At 45.4% G+C, this 19,832-nt stretch overlaps 1 protein-coding gene across 7 annotated transcripts in view; it reads right to left on the bottom strand.

The window, feature by feature from the left end:
• Nucleotides 1–19,832, bottom strand: part of LOC310888631 (netrin receptor DCC) — a 414,661-nt gene that overhangs the window by 292,432 nt on the left and 102,397 nt on the right. For 3 of the 7 annotated variants that reach the window (XM_083815522.1, XM_083815523.1, XM_083815524.1), the window contains exon 3: nt 12,537–12,639. The exons of the other annotated variants lie outside the window; for them this stretch is intronic. In XM_083815522.1, coding sequence (XP_083671648.1) covers nt 12,537–12,639 — 103 coding nt within the window. The remainder of the gene's footprint in view (nt 1–12,536; nt 12,640–19,832) is intronic. 7 annotated transcript variants of the gene reach the window in all.

Here is a 19,832-nt window from a genome sequence, read left to right as displayed (position 1 = left end):
GGTCAGGCAGAAAATGACAGATGAGAGAAATCTCCAGGGCGGGAGGAGAAAATGAAGTGCCAGAAGTGGTCACTTAACAAATGAGAAGTTGTCAAGCGAAACAACTCTACGGATCTTTTAAGCAAAATGTTTTCAAATTACAGCTTGCGCGTGTCATCGGCTCGGCAGGTGGACTCAGAGCAAGCTGTGCCCTGCTACACCATGAGGTTTTAGGACAAATTAAGAGGTTCAACTTAAGTAGATAAGCAGATAAATGAAGAAGCATTATCAGTCCTTACTCTGGGCTTCTGTGAAAGCCACCCCGATACAGGAGGAGGCAGCAGCAGTCCCCGAAGTGGAACTCCTCCTGGGTACTCCTGGGGATAAACCAGGCCTGGAGCTCAGGGACGTCATGACCGACTGCTTGAAAGGTGACAGCGCTTTATCGGCAACTGGAAAGACACCAGCTCTTGCTAAATTGCAGGCTTTCTTCTAAATAATTAACACCGAGTGAAGTGAGGAGCTGAGCATCACCAGGACAGCCTGAAGAAGAGGGCTTGCTGATTGACTGAGAGGGGAAAGACATCTGGAAGTGTGCTTACAGCTCAGATGCTTTTATTGACTAAATAACTGCTACTTTTCAGCTTCAGAAGTCTGAAACACTCAATATTTTTTTCTGAAGAGTCACATGAATATTTGATAAGGCTTGAATTAAAACTGGAGGCCGGACCCTGATGATTTTCTGGCCCACCCACACAACACTGCAAACGTTCAACCAGAAGCATCACTCCAAAGCTCCTATTTTCTTGGGAAATATAGCAGTAAATGGTCACCGTGCTCAGTATTTCTGAGAAATGCAGCTTTAGTACTTCTGTAAGCTTACAAAAAGCAGAGTAGTTTTCAAAAGATGCAATCTCAAAGTATCTTAAGTCTGGAAGAAGGAAGAGCTGCCTATTCTAGGCCTACAGCCCTACCATTAATCCTCTATTAGGGTCCGAGGATTACTTTTGCTTTATTACTTCAGAACTAGATATTTACCCAGTCTTAAGCAGCCATTAGCCCTCTTAATTAAGTACAATGAGGACACATGAATTGCTAAGGCAACAAGTGTCCAAATAAGTCCAGAGCACGCTGCTTTAAGGATATGTAGGACACGCTAAACGTGGCACATCTGAGGACAGACATTACAGAAACCTGATTTCTCCGGGAGGAAATTCTCTTTGTAATTAACGACGCTGAAAACTGCTGCAGCCTACTGAGCGACGAGCCCATTTCATGCTAGCCAGGCTGTTAGTCAACAGTCACAGCCAGCGGTGAGATGCCATTCAGCAACAGTCAGCTGTCCTCAGACGAGTTCGGGTACCGCAGCTTCTCCCTGGAACATCAAACTTTACGCACGCATCAAAGCGCATCTGGAAAGGCAAGTGGCAGATGCCAGGCTTCAGCAGCAAAAATAGCAACAGAGAAAAACGACAACACAGGGGCTAAGTCCTTACCAGCTGGCTCTTGATGCTGAAAACCTCCCCCCAGAGGAGCAGGGCCTAGACCAGCTCCACCCGCAGGCATCAGCTCCTCAACACCCCAAAAACCAAGCTCAGCTGCTCCCACCTCCCTCAGCAGCATCCCTCACAGGGAGGAGGAGAACACATGGAAAACCTCAGATACACACATCATGTTAATGCATTCAGAGCTACGAAAATCCAGTGTCTGAAGACCTCTCGGTTTTGTTTTTGCCAACAAACAGGTGTCAGAGGCATCTAACCATGAAGATATATGGATATAATATGGTCATTCCAAAAAAAGAAAAAAGCCATCTTAAAACAAGCCCTACAGAGACTAATATTTTCTGTTCACTGCTTAAAAGAAAAGATTAGATTCCATTTAAGATAGTATAAAACTTGCAGCTTCTTAAAACAAATCCTTATCAACTAGCAGATAATAAATGCTTCCAGAGCTATCGCATCTGAGATACCACAAAACACAGCACAAAGCAAAGCCCTTCTTTTCATGAGCTGGTCAGGTAGTCAGCTTTATGTTGTTTGGGGACCAGTTTCAAGGAGAGGAAGCTATTGTCCTCTGACTTGAGTTTTAGACTGCAGCATTTAAGAGAAGCAACAGGAGGCGTCCCAGCTCCAGGCCAGGGGGGCAGGTGCAGCCCCATAGCTAGCAGAGTTCCCCAAAGGGGGCTGTTTCCTGATTTATTTTTTTAAAGGGAACTTACCCTATCCCCCCAGACCTGCTCATCAGATGCAGCTGGTCAAGCAGAGGCAAGAGTGAAAGGGCCAAAAGAAAATGCTTCAGGTTCATCTTGGACTGAGAGTTCACGGCAGGACGAAGCAACATTGCTCACCTAGCTACGGGAAAGGGGAAAAAGCAAAATATTTCCAAACATCTGCAAACTGTTCTCTATAAAATAGAGGTCTAGCCACCTCTGGAGAGGTCGAAGCCAGAGCTATCCAGCAGCAAATAGGCTGAGGCAGATAACTCGGCTCCTGCACATCTGCAGCATACAAGCGGCTTCACTGAAGGATGTAACAGCCTTGTATCAAACGCAGCTTTTAAGTGGCAAACCTTATAGAGGAATACACTGAAACTCGCTGATCAAAGAGCATACAAAGAGAAAAGGAGACTGATTTTGTGCTTTCCTGCGTTCCCGTAGCGCAAGGAATCATTATCGCCTCGTCTGCCAGCCAGTGCCCGCACGCTGCTTCAGCCTCCTTCAAACGCCAGGAGATTCCCCACTCGCACCCCGTAAGGAGCTCCAGAGAACTGTGCGTGCAGTGATTCCCATTTAGCAGCACCTTGATCTCGCTGCCGGCTCCCCAGCGACATCCACGCACCGCTGGAAGCTGCAGGACCAAGTTCTTCCTCTCCCAGGGCTGGATTTTCATCCCGCTTACACCCGCAGATCCGCGACGAGTTCAGGAAGGGGTTGAAGCTCTGGGACTAAACAGCATGCCTTCTGACTAAAAAGATTAGTAAAAATCTGCAAATACAACTGATGTATTCATTTTCAATAACTGAGGGGAGATTTGACTCCAAACAAGCAGTCTGTCTTCATCCGTGCAGTACGGCCAGCAGACACGGACTGCATTTGGGAAATACAAGAGTGATTTATCTGATCAATATTCACTTTATTTTCAAAATCATAGCTCGAGGGAATGAATGGGAAACTGTCATCAGCACCTGAAATAAGATATACTGCCAGCATCTCTAGGCAGTACAGACTTCCTTCTAAACGAACTCTTATTTATCGCAGATGAATGCCTGAGCCATTAAACGGGAAATACCATCTCCTACCTGGCTCACCCGCTTCTCCCGAGCTTCAAATCAACAAAACGGGCAAGTTTGCAGAAGGGCTGCCAAGGAACCTTGCTTTACCAGTCTTGACTAATGTCAAACAAAATGTCAGACTCCAGAACCGCCCTTGGCAACGCGCAAGATGGAAGCCGTCCAAATTCAAGCAGCTGAAAACGCGGCACAATGGGACTGATGCATTGCATATCGAGTCGTGTCAATGATTACATGTAATTGTGTCATTACCTAGAGTGAAATTAATGGAAGTTGCTATTCAGGGGAAAAAAAAGAAATTAGCTTTTGAAGTAGCATAATGAAAGATTTAAGTTAAGAAAATCAGCCACATTTTTTAAATTACTATTTATAGTGCCATCAAACACACCACCCAAACCCTGTTTGTCACTTGGGCATGAAGACTTCTAGCCTCCTTCAAACACGCGTTACTCCAAAGACGAACATGAATAGCCAACGTTCACCCTGAGATCCAAAAGTACAGGAAAACAGTTGTATGTGAATGAAAAGCTTTGTGGGATCCACAAGAAAAGACAGCACTTAGAGGATCTTTTACAAGTTCCATTCAAACGTTAGTCAAGCATCACACAAAGGGAATTTCATCACCAAGAATACAACTGCACACGGTTTCACAGATCAAAGCTATTCGGTAATTGGTCAACAGTAGCTTGAAATGAGTATTAAAAGGAAAAAAACTCTGCTACCGTTGAGAAAAGATGAACTTGACATCACTATCATAAAATAGGTCTCAAGCATTCCTATATGAACGATGCAACTTATTTACGGCTCTGAAATAAGTTTGAGCAAGTCCAAGCATAGAATTTTAGCTTAACTAAGTTTAAATTATTGCACTATTTCTTATCTCTAAGTTCAGATTCAAGACATTCAAGAACCTGCAAAAACACAGCTCTGCTTCTTACACATTCACTCGTTGCCCATGAGCAGCATTCAGGTAGAAGCGCTCAGCTTTGTACGAGTCACTTACAACTTTCAAAGTCCTCCCAAAACGAGTTGCAAGCACACCTCGTGTGGCTTTTAAATGTAATGAGGCAACGGGAACTCGTCTGAAGGCCTTCCAAGGCACACCGAGCCAGCTGGAGTCTTCCCGAAGAGCTGTGCACAGACTTCTTGATGTGCCCAATCATTTCTAGAAATAACTTAGACACACTGCCACTTTTTTCCCCCCTCAAGGGCAACCTCTTGGATGAACAGAAAAGTTTAAGGATCCTGTATACCGCCAACAGCGTTGTTCAACAGTTTCATAGCCTGTTGCTGTGAATAGCCAAAAAATGTTACCCAGTTTTGATAGAAAACTTATAAAATGCTTTCTGACACGAATTTTGTCCAAATTGCCATACCCTGCGGGTTTAGGTTGCAGTAAAATGAGCTTTCACCTGATTTTGATATGAAGCCATGAGTCAACTCATGTTTGAGGCTTTTATTAAGCCTCAAAGAGAACCAGATTTTATAGAACCAGATTTTATAACTTCAGTTTACAGCATTGAGTTTGTAAAGTGCTTGGTCACTGCTTGCAAAACTAGGCAGATTCTTGTACTCGCACGTTTACATTAATATCAAACCATGGTCTTCTAAACCACTACAGTAAAAAAAATCACCCAACAGCTTACTGTAGATAGAGCTTCTAAAAAGCAGAGATGACCCAGTGGTTCATGGAATCATAGAATCGTTTAGGTTGGAAAAGACCATCAAGATCATCAAGTCCAACCACCAACCTGACCTACCGCGTCCCATCGCTACACCATGTCCCACACTGAAGACGTACCCAGGTTGAAAGCATGGTTTTTCTTGGCTTCGTTACCACTTGAAAAAGCAACATTAATAACCAAAACCCTCGCATACCTGAAAAACATTGTTCATTTGCTGCAGAAATTCCTAGATACAGAAGTCAAGCTACAGAAGTCAACCTGGCAATGAAACCTGAACGATAACAACAGCTCATCGAGCAGTCGAACAGGCACTGAAGAAGTCACCCAAGCAGACTCCATGCCATAAGCTACTTGCTCTACTCCTAAATCATTTCTTTTAAAACAAGGGGAGGGGTTCAAAAAGCTCTAGAAAGTGATTACCACTTTAAAGCAGGGCTCCAATGGCTAGAACATGCTCCTCTCTTCCCTCGCTCCCATAAATAATTTTAAGGGAAACCGTGAAGCCCCGAGGTAAAACTAATATGTTAAAAGTTTTATCCCCCGCTAAGTTCCCAAACTTCTCTGCTGACCCCGTTTTTCTTGGGTCTGTATTGACTTTTCAATTAAAAATTTATCAGGACTCGAGGAAGTAATAAAGCAGCCGGAGTCACCGTGGGAGACCCAGAGATGAAAAAAATAACATCGGTTTCGGAGCCGGCGATGGGTTATAGCTAGCGAGAGCAGGCGATGCACGCAGTGCCTAAAAGGAGGCAGCAAAATTGGTCCATCACAAAAAGAACGAGAAAGGAGAGGGAGGAGGAAGCAGAAGACAATCAATGGAGTTGGATTTCTAGTGAAAAGGTTAATGAAATCTTTTGCTGACTTTTACTTTGGAAGTCACTTCTCCTGATGTAAATATATAAAGTGCCCTTTTCGGAGGCTCGAGCCACGCAAATACCCGGTGCATACGAAAACACCCCACAATAAATCATCGCTTCACTTTCTGAAAGGCAAAGTGGTACAACTGCATAGCAGTTGACCCGCAAATAAATCTTAGCGGCCAGATATGTCCATTTCTTCCTGGCACCGTAACTACCTGGATGCATTTTTTTTCCCCCTTTAAGAAAAAAAAGGAGTCTTATAACAGAATTATGGCTATCAAAAAGGATCTGCACACGCAAAGCTGTTCGGAGAGCAGCCGAGTTACTTCCCCAAAAGCTTAGAGAACACAATTTTATAAATGAGAGGAAATAATGAACTTGCACAGTATCATCTCAAAGGTCAAGAGCAACATCACAAGAGCAGTGCTGTCTCCAGCCGCCCTTTCAGGCGAGCCTCAGCCTTCGCATGCTTATGAAAGATGAGGAAAAAAGATTTAAGTTACCCCACGCTGATCTTGAACAGACACTGGGGTACAGAACGTGAGGGGTGGAAATCCACAGACATAATACCAGCACCTACGAAAGTGATTCTGACCATTTGAGAACAAGATAACCCCAAACCCAGCCTCCAATTTGTTTTGGCTACCTTCAGTAACAGAGCCATTCTCATTGCTCATCTTGATCTGTGTGTTTTTGAAAATTACAGAGTCCTTCTGCTACTAAAATAATCGCACGCGGAGCTGGAAGAGGTGCGGGGCAGGAGGTGGGAAAGAAAAGGGGAAATTACTGCACTTTTTTAAGCAACATGCCAACATTCACAGATTTTCACATGCTTGAATAGGAACCTCTCACGCGGAAAATCAAAACTGAGGGAAGCGGTTTCTTCACAGAGCTGATCTTTCCTTCTCCTCTTGCCAGACGCATTCAAACACGTAAGGCTATCCAAACAGCATTACAAGGTACTTTGTTCAGCCTCAAAATGGATCATAACGTCTTCATCTTCCAAAGAGGCAGCAACAATGCCCTACCAGCCACAAGGAAGGTATTTAGGGTTTTTCAGTGATGATTTAAGTCAACAGCGAAGAAAGCAGGGGAGCTGGCCTCCCAGCCCCTGTGCTGGTGTTTCTGTGGGAGAGATGGAGAGGAGACAGGCGAAGCAAGAGCCGCAATTATAACATGCTGATAGACTACATTCCTCCAAAGTCAAGCAGGCTCAAGCACCCCATACATCTCCCACCAACTAGAGCTTGCTCAAATCCATTTGTGTAGGAAAATTTGTGTAGGAAAACATTGTAGACCCAGTACAGGACAGCTCAGTCTTCAAGATGATCTGTTCTCATGCTTCTTTGGACATGCCCATACCATGGAGGAGTAAAAGCACAGGAGATTTTCCAATAACTTTCCAAGTAAAACACTTATTATATAGAGCAATTATTATTCTGCTGGATTTATACAATAAAAATACACTGTGTTTCCACTTCATTTCTTTCTTTCCAGTAAGAGGTATTTTTTTCCTTTCCTCACTGATGACCCTGCTTAACAGAGCTAAATGCTGGCCCTGGAACAACAAATAGCATTCAGAAGTGGATGCTGTAGAGTTTCAAAAGACAGAAAAGATCGGAAATCATACTTGCATATCCCATAGAACAAAGACAAGCAATTCATCAGAAGGAATCAAGAAGGATCACTCACATCTTGTTCTTAAAACTGGTCACAGCCACTGGGTTCATTATTAGGGGCAAGACTTGTTCCCTCCAAAATTAGCGTTCAATGACCTAAGATCAGAAAGATGCCGTGAAAAGGGCTCACGGTTTTCCCATCTTGTTCACCTTGTTTTACAGAAATGCATCAAACAGCCCCAAATACACGGTTTTTCCTAACAAGACAGCAGTTACCTGACCCTGGTTATCTAAATCCTCCCCAGCAGGGGTCACTGATTAACAAATATGAAATAAAACAAAGACACGGACAGTTAAGCCTTCCCATATGTCCTTGCTGCCTCTTAATCTGATGCTTGCGTAGTTTCCCCTCAAAAATCTAGAATTCCTCATGCAACAGCCATTAGGGAAATTAGGAGTCAAACCTGACACATCCAGCTCCATAACACATGCATCATTAACACAACTTATACAAATTCCAAATCAGCAGGTGTCCATCACACACCACATAATAAACCCAATTTAACCTTCAGAACAAGAAATGACACGAAGAGACATTATCTAGTTTTGTTTTTTTTTCCTTCGGAGGATCACAAAAAGCAGAGTCTCAGCTGGTGTAAATTAGCATAGCTGTACACTTTGGCCTAAGACTTCAGAATTATGCAAATATTTACCATCTGGGGATCTGACCCGATCTCTCAAAAAATAAAGGCAAAATTGACTCATGGTGTACGCTACCTAAATATAAAGCTCAACGTTCCCAAAGATCAGAGGAACATTTGCAGAAAACCAGGGTGTTTTTAAGAGATGCTTTAACTTTTATATCTGCTCTTAGCAAATGAGCATCATCAGCTTCGCTACCTCCCATCTGCACAGCGTGCCCCTCGCTCCACGAGCCTCGCTTTCTCAGCCACAATTTGAACATTTGCTTGATCTTCCCAAAACGAGCCCCCCCCCCAAAAAAAAAATCAAGTGGGAAACTTGATGCTCGGTAAATTTCATTCGAGCTTTACATTAAAGAGGAAAAAAGAGGTGTTTCTCCGTGAGAGTGCTCGAGAGCCAACGTTTCTATTCGCTTTCCTAATAAAAACGCACTTCTGAGTCGCATTGTTGGAGCTGAAGTGGTGCCCATTGTTTCCTCACTAGCTCTATCAAGGGCTCCTGACAGATGACCCATGCAGGGCTCGCTCCTTTGTCTTCCAACCTCTTATCACCCTTAATTTTTTTCCACTGAAAAGGGGCAATCTGCTTGGCCTACAGCCTCCTCCTCCTCCTCTCGGGGTAGCAGTTGGTAAGCCAGGGGTCTCCTCCTACCCCTTGGCTTTTTATGCAGAGCGTGTCTGCCTCCCAATTATCCCAGGAGAACTCGTGCATAAATTAGTTGATATTGTTACCGAAGCTGTCAGGCATAAATTGTTCTGATTTGCCACAACTGTCAAGCCGAGGGAGGGGGGCTCCGCGGTAAGCTTTGACACGCCGCCGCCGCCGCTCAAAGGAAGGATGGATGCAAATGCTGCCTCCTGCCAGGGGGTTGTCCTGACGACTCCTGGCCATGCCTGCGAGATAATAACCCACGCACATACCCGCCGCTGCCTTAGAGACCGCCGCCAGCTAGCAGGACCGTCTTCTGGAATCGGAATTAAATCATAACAAACCGGCATCTGGACAAAGATCCGAAAAAGCGGAATCTGTTCTCAAGACTTGCAGATCTAAGATCTAGCCAGATCTAGCTTGGAGCAACTGCACCCGGACCATATCCCCGTGCTGTTTAATACAAGTTTGGCATTTCCCAAGACAGTGAAGTTCAGTCTCGACACTGATTTACAAACTTAAAGAAACAAAACCCAATATTGCTCGAAGCTGACTTGAATTAATACGTCTACTTTACAAGCTACAAAATCTATAAGACGCTGCATCTGCAAAACAAACCCTAGTAAAGCTAGGTGTAAAGTAGGTGTAAAATGATAGCCAAAATACAGCCTACAGTTCTGTGGGAGATGGTTTTCAGAGGAATAGGAAAGCTTTCACTGTCACCTGGTGAGACTCAGCACAGACAGGCATCCCTCAACTTATTTAACCCACCTCAACTCGCGTGAGCTGCAATAAATTCTGCTTAACCGAATATATTAAACGTAAGAATGCTCTAAGAAAAATCTGCTTTAACCTATGAACTAAAGCAAGCTTTCAGAAGACAAATGTTGCACTCCTAGTTAGCAAATGGTGTTGAATACAGTCATTTCCCATTTGTGCACGTATATATACAGTCGGACCCGGGTATTGCATCCTGCTACCACTTAAGCTAGCTAGCCTGCCTGAAAAGAGCTGCACCAGCACTGCAAGTTACCAGCAATCCACAGCCAGACATCAGCATGCTGAGGGAACAGAAGCAAAAAGGTTAAAAAGAGCAATTTGGGGCCAAGGAGAGAACAAAGTGGCCTTGAAATGCTTTTCTAATTGAAAGAGCCAGAAAACATCTCCCATCTGCCAGAAATAACCCCCAACACAAGAAATTGTTACATTTTCTTTCCTCTTAAAACACGAAGTTTCAGAAGACAAATCGAGAAGCGTTTCCTAAAATGAAATTACAAACAACTCACAAAAATGAGAATATCAAGCATGATTAACAAAATATCCCAACTGTTTGACATCGTACACCCTGTAGATTTCCCAAACACTGTAGTTACTTTGCATAGGAGGGAAAAAACACACAGTTGGCTTACTTATACCCATCCAGAAGGGAGAAGTCCCCTCCTCACCCTGCCCAGCACCCCAGCTCTACGCCCCAGATTCTGGGGCTTATAAACATGATGCAGTCTTGAGCAGTTTGTGTCTGCTAATTCCTACACGGTTTGATTAGGATGGATACCTTAATCTTCGTGATCAGCTATTACACTAATAAATAGTTTTAAGAACCAACAGGCACGAAGGACCAACTCCAAAAATGGCATTAGTCTAACCCGTTCCTCGCCCTTTATCCACTGAACACTGGACAGATATCCAGCATCTTGAAGACTTGACGTAATTTCAGAAGGAAAACACACAGAAAAAGATCACCGGTACCAAAATATGCCCTGACATTATGGAACGAAACCTTTTCATTTTCTTTTTTTTTTGCCTCCCATAGAGTTACGCCGCACATGATCACAACCCGAACATATTGCTTTGCACCTAGCAGAACTGCAGAAACTTCATTTCCTGATAAACGGCTTCCCATTTTCTTATCCTGCCACCTCATTAATTCCTCCTCTCCCCGTTGAGTCATTTCTCCAGCATCCCGGCCTGTACCGTATCAGCTGCCAACCAAAGCCTCAACACGTTTTGCTCGGGAGCGATCAGTCCCCAAAGCCACACTACGAAGAGGACATTCCGCTGCTGCCCCCAGCACGTCTAAAATGTGCACATACAGCTCATACAGTTATTGATTTTTATTAATTCTGTAGAAACTTAACATTTCTTACACACCCATACCTTTGTCAAGTGGGGCTGCAGTTGGAAGACAAGGAAAAATTATTGGCAGGGAGAAGGACTTGCAGACATACAGAATAATGAAATTAGTTTTGCACTGTGGGAAGACTGAAAAAAATTAAGAAAGCACCTTTACAGAGGATGCTTAATGATTTCAGAAAATCCTGAAGGTTATCAAAATTCCTCAAAGTAAGGTGTTATACTAGCTTCAATATTTTAACATCTTGAAACCAAGACCTTCGTGAAATGAAAACTCCACGTGCTGCACAGCTTTGTCCCGCAGCCTGGCCACTTCCCAAATTACATCAGTGAAAATATCAGTATTTCCATTTATTGATTCTTAATACGATGAAGCTATACCAAATTTTTTTAATTTAACTAACAAGGAACTCAAAACTAACACTAGCTGGCTTAGGTCTCTTCTTTCTGAGGAGTACGCTTCATTCATATCAGCGGGGTAAGTGCTCAAAACGATTCTGACTCCTTTTCTTGCACTGTTTCCCCCAATCCCCTTCCAAAAACCAGGATTAGTCGCTGATTTTCTCACTCCTTGTGATCACAATGAACGATTCTAGACTGGAAGACTGAAGTCCAGAGCCTCCACTTACAGACATTAGGAAATAACGTCACCGAAAGCCTATTTTCTTTGCAGAAATAATGCATTGCCCTAGTGATATAGCATCGTTAGCTTATTATTTAGTATTGCTGTGAGGCATACAAACCTAAATGCTATCAAGGTGTTTGACACTGGACTTCTTCATGAAATTTGTCCTGTTCAATGGAAGCCAATTTCACCAAGATCAAAGCTCACGATGTGCCATGAGGATTCTGCTGTCCCATCCTTAAGCTTCGTAAAAACATTAATTAGGATTTGCACTGTCAAATGTCAGGAAAAAGAGACTAATTAAGCACTTGAACCCACCCCCTCCAAAGGAGGTTTTATGAAGACATGCTTTTGATTATGAACTAGTTTTATTTTTCCACTAATTAAAGTTTCTTATGAGTTTTGTTGGGTTAAGGAGTTACTTGTGCGTATCCCTACGTTGTTATCAATATACTCCATTTTCCAGAACGGCTTTGACAGTGGCAAGCCTTCACCAGTCCCCGCTCCAAAGGGGCTAAACCCACAAGTTGTCTGCCTGTCCCGTTTACTCAAAGCTACCCCAGCGAGCTGCTTAAATCCCATTTCTGTGTTCACACACTGGTTCCGAAATAGCCCCAGACCCTTAAACAAATGCGAGAGGTATTCTTGGCTCAACCGCAGGCTCTGAAGTGTAACGCGTGCTGTGGGGACAGGGCTGCCATCAGGGGACCAACCAAAGGCATCTCTGCTCAGAGCAGGTCCAACCCCACATCCCAGCTCCGATTCAGTTTTCAGGGCTGAGAGCTGCCGAGGTAATTTGCACTCCGAGACACCCTGCTGAGAAAAGATGATTTCATGGAAGAGCTCGCCCCGAGTGACGTCTCGCTGGGGTAAGGCGAAGGCTAACGATAAGGCTGTCCGAAGGATCAAATCTCAGCCTTACAGACCTGCTCAAAGCTTGCAGGGAGCCATCTCGACTGGAGAGCCTGCTATCAGCAGGGAACATGCAAATCACCTCCATGCCAGGGCCAGGCAAGATACAGTTGTAAGGGATATTCCAGCTTCATTTCTCCGTAGCCACCTTCAGACCCATTCCCTGACTCCCTCAGCTCTGCAGCCTGATGGAATAAAGGAAGAAGGAATTAAGAGCCTGAACTCGGGAAGCACTGAAAGCGCTGCCCGAGAGGCTGGCCAACGTCGAGAGCTGCCACCCAGCAGCATCCCACCGTGACAAAGGACAAGGCTCCAAGGGGACACGGCCACAAATCCACACTGCTGGAGGAAGCCTTTAAACAGGATTGCACCTCGCTGCCTGCCTCGGGGAGCCAGCTGCCTTCCCAGGCACGTAGTCGCTGCCCTTCCCAGTAGCTCCTTGCCCGTCCATCCCAAGGATCGATGCTGGATTTATGAAGCCAACAAGAAAGCAGGGCTTTCTTCTGCTCAAAAGAAAGAACAAAGCCGTTTTTTTTCAGGCTCCTCTCAGCAACCTGGAAGCTTAGGGGGGGAAAAAAAGAGAAGCAGGATGACAGCAAGAGTACATTAAATACTAAAGAGAAGAGAGGGCAATGAATTTTGTGGCCAAGCATGGCTGCCTTCCAGTGCAGCGCGGGGATTTTCAGCAGCCAGCTGTAAGGGAATTAGTAAAAGAGCAGAAGCAGCAGAAGGAAGAGCTGCTGCTGCTTCTCAGGCTGCATGTGGAGAAGGTAAAACTCTCAGCTGACCCCCATTCCTTTCTCAGGTGGGAGAGTTTCCAAGATTAACAACCCCACTGTATGAGAAATTGAATGATACAGCTCTAAATTCAGCCAAACCCCCTTCCTTCGTTACACAGTCAGGGCTAATTGAGAGGCCATTTTCCGCTACGCAGGCCAACCTTGTAACAACACAGGGTGGAAAAAGGGAGAAGGACTTGTCTCTCTTCCCTTCCCAGAGGACCTGTGGTGGTCACAAGTTCGGTATTTTGCTGTTTGGCTGCATCTGACGAGCCAAACGCTCCAGGTATTTCAGGGATGGCAGATGTGATTCAGGCAGACCTACAGTTCACAGATCAGGTTCAGCTCCTCTTGACGCGATGCCAACGCTCGATTGAATAACAGAAGCCACCTAAGTTCTCTGTACCTTTGGACCAGGGTTAATTTTACCGTCGCTGGGCATCATCTTGCAGACAGTCAATAACCCTGCGATATGAAATAGCTCGTTAGACAGGGAGCCAAAGCCAACACAACGCCACGCGCTGGCAGACGGAAGAGGGGAGACCTGCTCTTGGCAGCACCACTTGCATGGGTTCCAGTTACAACCTAACAAAGATCGCCGCGTGAACTGCGCCGAGTCTCCATCTACCAGCTCTCCACACGCAGATATTACGCGGGCATGTTAGCCAGCGTTAGAATAAATATCAGATTATCCAAATAATAACAGCCAGCCCCTGGACGCCTTCCAGACCTCCACGCGCATCTGCTCCACCCATTAAACCAAGTGCGCAGCAACCAGGGCTGCGCAGTGCAGCACAGCTTAAATATTTGGTAGAATTAATTACATGTAATTAAACTTCATATCATTACAGTTGTGCTCTCAGAGGCGAGTATTTTCTAATTGCTGTAACATCAACAAATCCCCTTTTTCCCCCAGAACGTAGCTTAGCGAACGGTATCACCACGCATACCTCTGCTTGTTACACTACAAACTACTGTAAGAACAGCTAAAAAAAACGCCTGATAGATCCATTTCTCTCTCCACACACTCTCCCTGGCCAGTAAGCACACTCCTACAAGTACTAGGGATTTTCACACAGGCTGCTCGGCCCTCGCACACGAGAGCATCGCCTCCTCCCCGCGTGCCAGGGGGTGGGCAGAGCTCCCAGGGAGTCTGCCAGGGATTTAATCAGGATGCAGCGCAGACAGAGCAGCCCCTCGGCAGCTCTCCCCTTGTTTATTTAGGGCCGCAACTTCGCATCCTCTGGGTTGCTTTGTTAGTTAGGTTTTTCTAACACCCAAAAAAAAATCTCCCATTTGCATGATGATGTGCGCAGCGCAACTCCACCAGCACCACCTCCGAAGGCTTTCCGCACTTAAACTAATGGCCCATGTCATACATCAACGCGAACAGCAATGAAGAGGTGTCAGGAAGATCTCGGTTTTTGAGGCCTTTTGTTCTATCGGACTGATTTATGAGGCAGTTATCTAATAAAAAGCTCTTACCAGCTTTCATACGACCGCCGAAGTGTTGCCTGTTACCACCCGACCCCCTTTCTTTAATGGATAACTTGGATTCGGCACTCACCAGTTCCTTCCCATGACTGATTCCCCGGCCATTCTGCACTGCTAAGTACTTCTGCACTTCCCGGGCTGCAGAGCTGCACAAGCCTACGCATTTTGCGGAAATTCCCAGTATTTCTGGACTGAATTTTGTTCCGGTAATCATATCTCAATCAAGGGTCGAATACATGAAATATAGGACTGCATGTTGGCAGATAGAGGGCATACAGCCTGGGGATGCTCTGTAGTTTGCAGAATATACAAGGTCACATAAACAGTCCTAATCCCCTTTCAGTTCAGGGTCAGCTACGTGGTTCCTCCTTGCATTTACCAGGGGTTAACGTTACGAGTAGAGTCTCTGCTAACAAACTACAGAGCAAATAAGAGATCAAAAGTTTTCCCAAGCAAAAGAAAAAATTAACTTCCTCATTTAAGGAGTTACAGCTAATCTAGTATAACACCCATGGCAAAACAGAGGCATTAAAAACTCAGCTCTTTCAGGATTGTGACTGTAATCAAATTGTACTGGTAACGTCCCAGGCTTTTATTTCAGAATTGCTGCTCTCGGTTTAACGCCGCTTTAAATCTCACCAGAATCAGGACTCTCAATGGCTTCCCAGACACATTTATTGCAGGGATGGTGTCAAAAGCTTCAATGTGCCAAAGTTTAAAGACAGAGAAAACAGAAGCATGGATCCCAAGCCACAGAGTTTAACAGGCCGCAGCACAAGAAGCCATACCCTGTTAGGGAAAGCTTTGAATAACCTTTATAACAGGCAGCACACCTACACCTGGAACATGCTGGACCACGTCTCCAAGCAGGATTTGTTTCTGTAATCAACAGAAAACGAGCTCGAGTTAGTAAGGATTTCTGCCTCCAAATTCCCCAAACATTTATAAAGCCAGCAGCTTCCTCCGGAAGCTGTCTTAAATGGAAATAACGGCTTAATATTAATAACACTGGTTTATCCCGACAAGAGGCTGAGCAAATAACCCGGGCCTTTCCTGGGAAATCAAATGTAAATCAAACCTGCTTCTGTACCAGTTTTTGGAAGCCCCGGGAAGAATTAAGGTTATTTAAAGCATCTCGGATAGAAACCTTCCAAAATGGCAAGGGTCACTTCAGAGGAAGCCCTGTTGCTAGGAGACCCTGATGAAAATAAAAACAGCCTTTATGTTCGTTGTTTAGAAAAAAAAACAAGAAGTGTCCAACAAGGAACGCACTCAGCTAACAAGGACTGACGTTATTAGCATCCCATTAGGCTTCGATGCTTAGCAGAGGTAAAAAAAAAAATTTAGAGCTGGAATAATCAGGAGCTAGATATTCCTGAATTAAATGCCTCGTCCTACGGCCATTCAGCAGGACCTGGGTGAAAAACAACATCCAAACGAGGGGTTGAAGCTTGGAGCTCAATCAGCTGACGCCCAGATTTTCGGTCCCAGGGGTCCGACCTTCACCCAGCATCGGCACCCACTCCAGCAGCTCCTTCAGCTCCAGCGACGGCTCTCCAGATGATGATACTTGCACTTCAGATGTATTTCTTCGATAACTACGTGGCACTTCATCGCTGAATACTCACATAAGCTATTTAAATGAGAGACAGGCTGGGGAGCAAAGAAGAGCTCCCATTTTCCTGCTGTGTACCTTAATTCCGAGCAAGTTCTCCCTGGTTTTGCACTCCAGATGATCCAAGCCTTCTTGTTTTCCCCAAGAAAAATAAGAGGTCTCGCTGTTTCATCACCTAACAGCACTGCCAAATGAGCTTTAATTTATAGCTGTGAGTACAGCCTTAAAAAAAAAACTCTAGGTAGTTGTTTGAGAGGCAAAAGGAGGGACGTGGGTTAATGGAAAAAGGCAAGGGTTCAACTGCTCAGCGTGGCGCGCTCACCCTTTCTGAGTGCTTCAATTCCACTACACAGCCCGGGAAATTTATTCCTGCAGTCATGCATGGAGGATTTAAGGCTGGCAGGTTTGTATTTATGGCGTGTTGCAAAAAATAAACATCAGTAGTTTTGCTGCAGAGAGGGTAAAAGGTGTTTTTGCTTGAGAAAATACCAAGAGACAATCCTCTTTTTTTTAATTGGAACAAAAATAAAATTGGAAACCTACGAAGAGGCATCTGAAAGTTTTAAGTATGGTTACTGAAGTGCTTCAAGGTCGTATCTGTTGTATAAATAAGTTCAAGTTTGTTACATTATACTGTGAGAGTAATGAGTTATTTCAGTTAGTGTGATTTCTGCACGTGCATTGTATTAAATCCACGCAACCAAGAAATAAACATAGTGTGCTAGTTTTAAAAAGCAGCCACATCGCCTGGGCTGGTTTTGAAATGCTACTGGATTTCAACGTCCTCTTCGGCACTAGGAATTCAGCATTTATGAACTCGCTAGCTGCTGGTACTTTCTCCGCCCTCTTTTTTCCCTAAATCACCTTGCCCTCGAGTCACTGAGAGCTGGAAGAAGCCCACTGCGGACACCTCGTTGCCAACCCACAGATCGATGCAGCAGCCGTGCTCGCCGTCTTTAAAGCGAGCAATAACAGCCCGCTAGTAAGCAAACAACGGTGGCAAAGACAAATTGCAATAACAATATTGGATGGGACTTTAAAAAAAAAGATGCAAGAACTGAATATGCCTGAGCTAAGCAATTCAGAAAGGCTTCCTGCATCGGCATACCAAGCAGACGCCAGAAGCAGCACACAGGCAGGTTTGGCCCCAGATTCTTGCATCTCAGGAAACATTTCTGAGCATTTCTGCCACGCAATCCCTCTGCAACACCAGCAGCCACCTCGCTTTGCCTGCGGCTTGGAAGCAGGGTGAGTGCTGGGATGCTGAACAGGGGGGTCTCAAGAGACCCCAAACCACATCACCTGCAGCATCAAGCCGGCGCCTGTTCTCAGACAGCTGCCTGGAGGTTCCTGCTCTCTGAAACGATACCTTTTTCCGCCCAGAGGCGCTGACACCTTCCCCTCTTTCCCTCGGAGCTGCCAGAGGGAAAAGGGACAGTTTTAATCAGAACCTGGACAATGAAGTAAAACCGTAACACCCCGTGTAAAAACCCGTAGGTCCCTTTTCCCAACCCATTTTCAGAACAATTCTTTTACCCGTACGGGGAGCTGGTGATCAGGTTTTATTTTTCACCTGCTTCATTTCGGAGGCAGCTGAGGATATCCTACCCTCCTGGGTTCCTCATTTCTATAAGCCCAGGGTCAGCAGCGATGAGGCAGTGTCAGAGCCATCTCAGCTCCTGGGTCTCGCTTTCATCCTGTGGAAATTAACTGCCATTCCCTCGAGATGCACCCAAATCAGTGCTTTGAAGGTACAAAGTGCCATACGTCACCGTATGATGTGTTTTACTCTCCTTGCTTTCATCGCACGATGGAGAAAAACATCCATCTGGATATAAGGGGACATCCCGAGTAACCTGATCCAGTGCTTCAGCGTCCTCGTGGTGGTTTTTTTTAATCCGGTTAGCTAGGAGAATTGTGGTTTGATCTCAGAGCTGAGAGGAGAGACTGAATTATTCTGGTTCTGTATAAATAGCGACATTCTGAGAAGAGAAGAGTGAGATTAATGCCATCCAAAATACCCCCGGAGCTGGTTTTATGGCAACCTTCCCACCCCAGCACGGGGATGGGAAGCAACGAGCAACACACACAGAGCAAACCACGCTCCGACAAGCGGGTCCCAAAGGCAGTCATCAGCTGGTCCCAGGCTCAGGGGAGCAAACCAGGAGCTGGAGACAGATCCCAGCAAAGCTTCCCACCTTCTTCCATCAGGAGATGGATCTTCCAAGCCCAACAGAGCTCACCGATCGTAACTCCAGATGCCGACCACAATGTATTACAAGAAAAAACCCTGAAAAACAGTGCAGCTTCCCAGGTTCGGGGGTATTTATGCAGTTGGATGGTTTGCTTTGCAGAGGAAAAGGGTGCTTGGTTGGGAGAGGGCTGGACGCTGCTTTTCAAGGCTTCAGCTAGGTTTTTACACCCTTGAGAAGTCACCGGGGCACAGAGCTTGTTCAGTAACCTCCTGCTGCCGCGCCAAAACATCAGCGCCCACTAACACAAGAGATGCTAATTCATTCCCCTTGGCTGGCCGTGCTGGGCAGTGCAACGCTCTTTTAAAACCTGCGGTGACAGCAAGGAAGTCACATCCTCGTAGCCCAGCAGAGAAGGGATTTGTAAGGGGAATTGTTTTTGGTTTTAAACCCTGACTCCTCATATCAGGTACATACTTCTCCTTGTAAACGCATTAGGGCACGCACCGGGAGCCAAGAAGTTAGGTATTTTCTTACCACAAGGGGAAGTAAGGAGATTTAAAAATGAAATTATATTACCTTTCTTCAGGATTTCTGTCTATGCACGCTGGGCACGGATTGAAATCTCCTAGCAGAGCGTGAGCCACGCTGCCAGCACGCGTATCGAGCATCCTCACCTCTTAGCATGAGAGTCTCGTTCGTCGGCATCGTGACACAGTGAACCGTGCTGCTGTCTCAGGCTTCCAGCCCGATTTTGTCACCCCAGCACCTTCCCATTTGTAGCCAGGATGCTCTGATGGAGTTTCCCACGTTCCAGTTTGTGCCCGTTTCCTTTTGTCCTGTCCCTGCTGAAAAGGGCTCCAGCTCTGGCTTCAACTCCCCCATCCTATTTCGCACCAAGCCAGAGGACAGGCACTCCAAATTACTTTCTACAGGTTGTCCGTAGACAAATCCAGCAGCTCTTGGAGCTTCTGTTACAAACCTTACCTCTCCATCAAGATTTAACAGCCAGATCAGCTGCAGGAGGACTGAAACCCCTCGGTTTGCCCCAATATTTCTGCCGGGGGTAGGGTGGAGGAGAACTGGCTGCCAGGGGATTTGTCTTTTGTGCAACACCAACTCCAAGCGCCTCTGCGGAGGTGAAACGGTTCAGCTATTACCTTTCGGAAAAAAAACCCCAGCGTAATTTTTCTGTCAATTACTGCAGGGCTGATTGAATTTAAGAGGCAAAGCCGGTAATGGGCAGCTGGTTTAAGGAGCGGCAAGTGCTTAACATATCCACGGGCACACGTCCATCA

This window comes from Anser anser (genome assembly GCF_964211835.1).
Source record: "Anser anser genome assembly, chromosome: W".
Classification (NCBI taxonomy): Eukaryota; Metazoa; Chordata; class Aves; order Anseriformes; family Anatidae; genus Anser; species Anser anser.
This window is presented reverse-complemented; position numbering and strand designations above follow the sequence as displayed.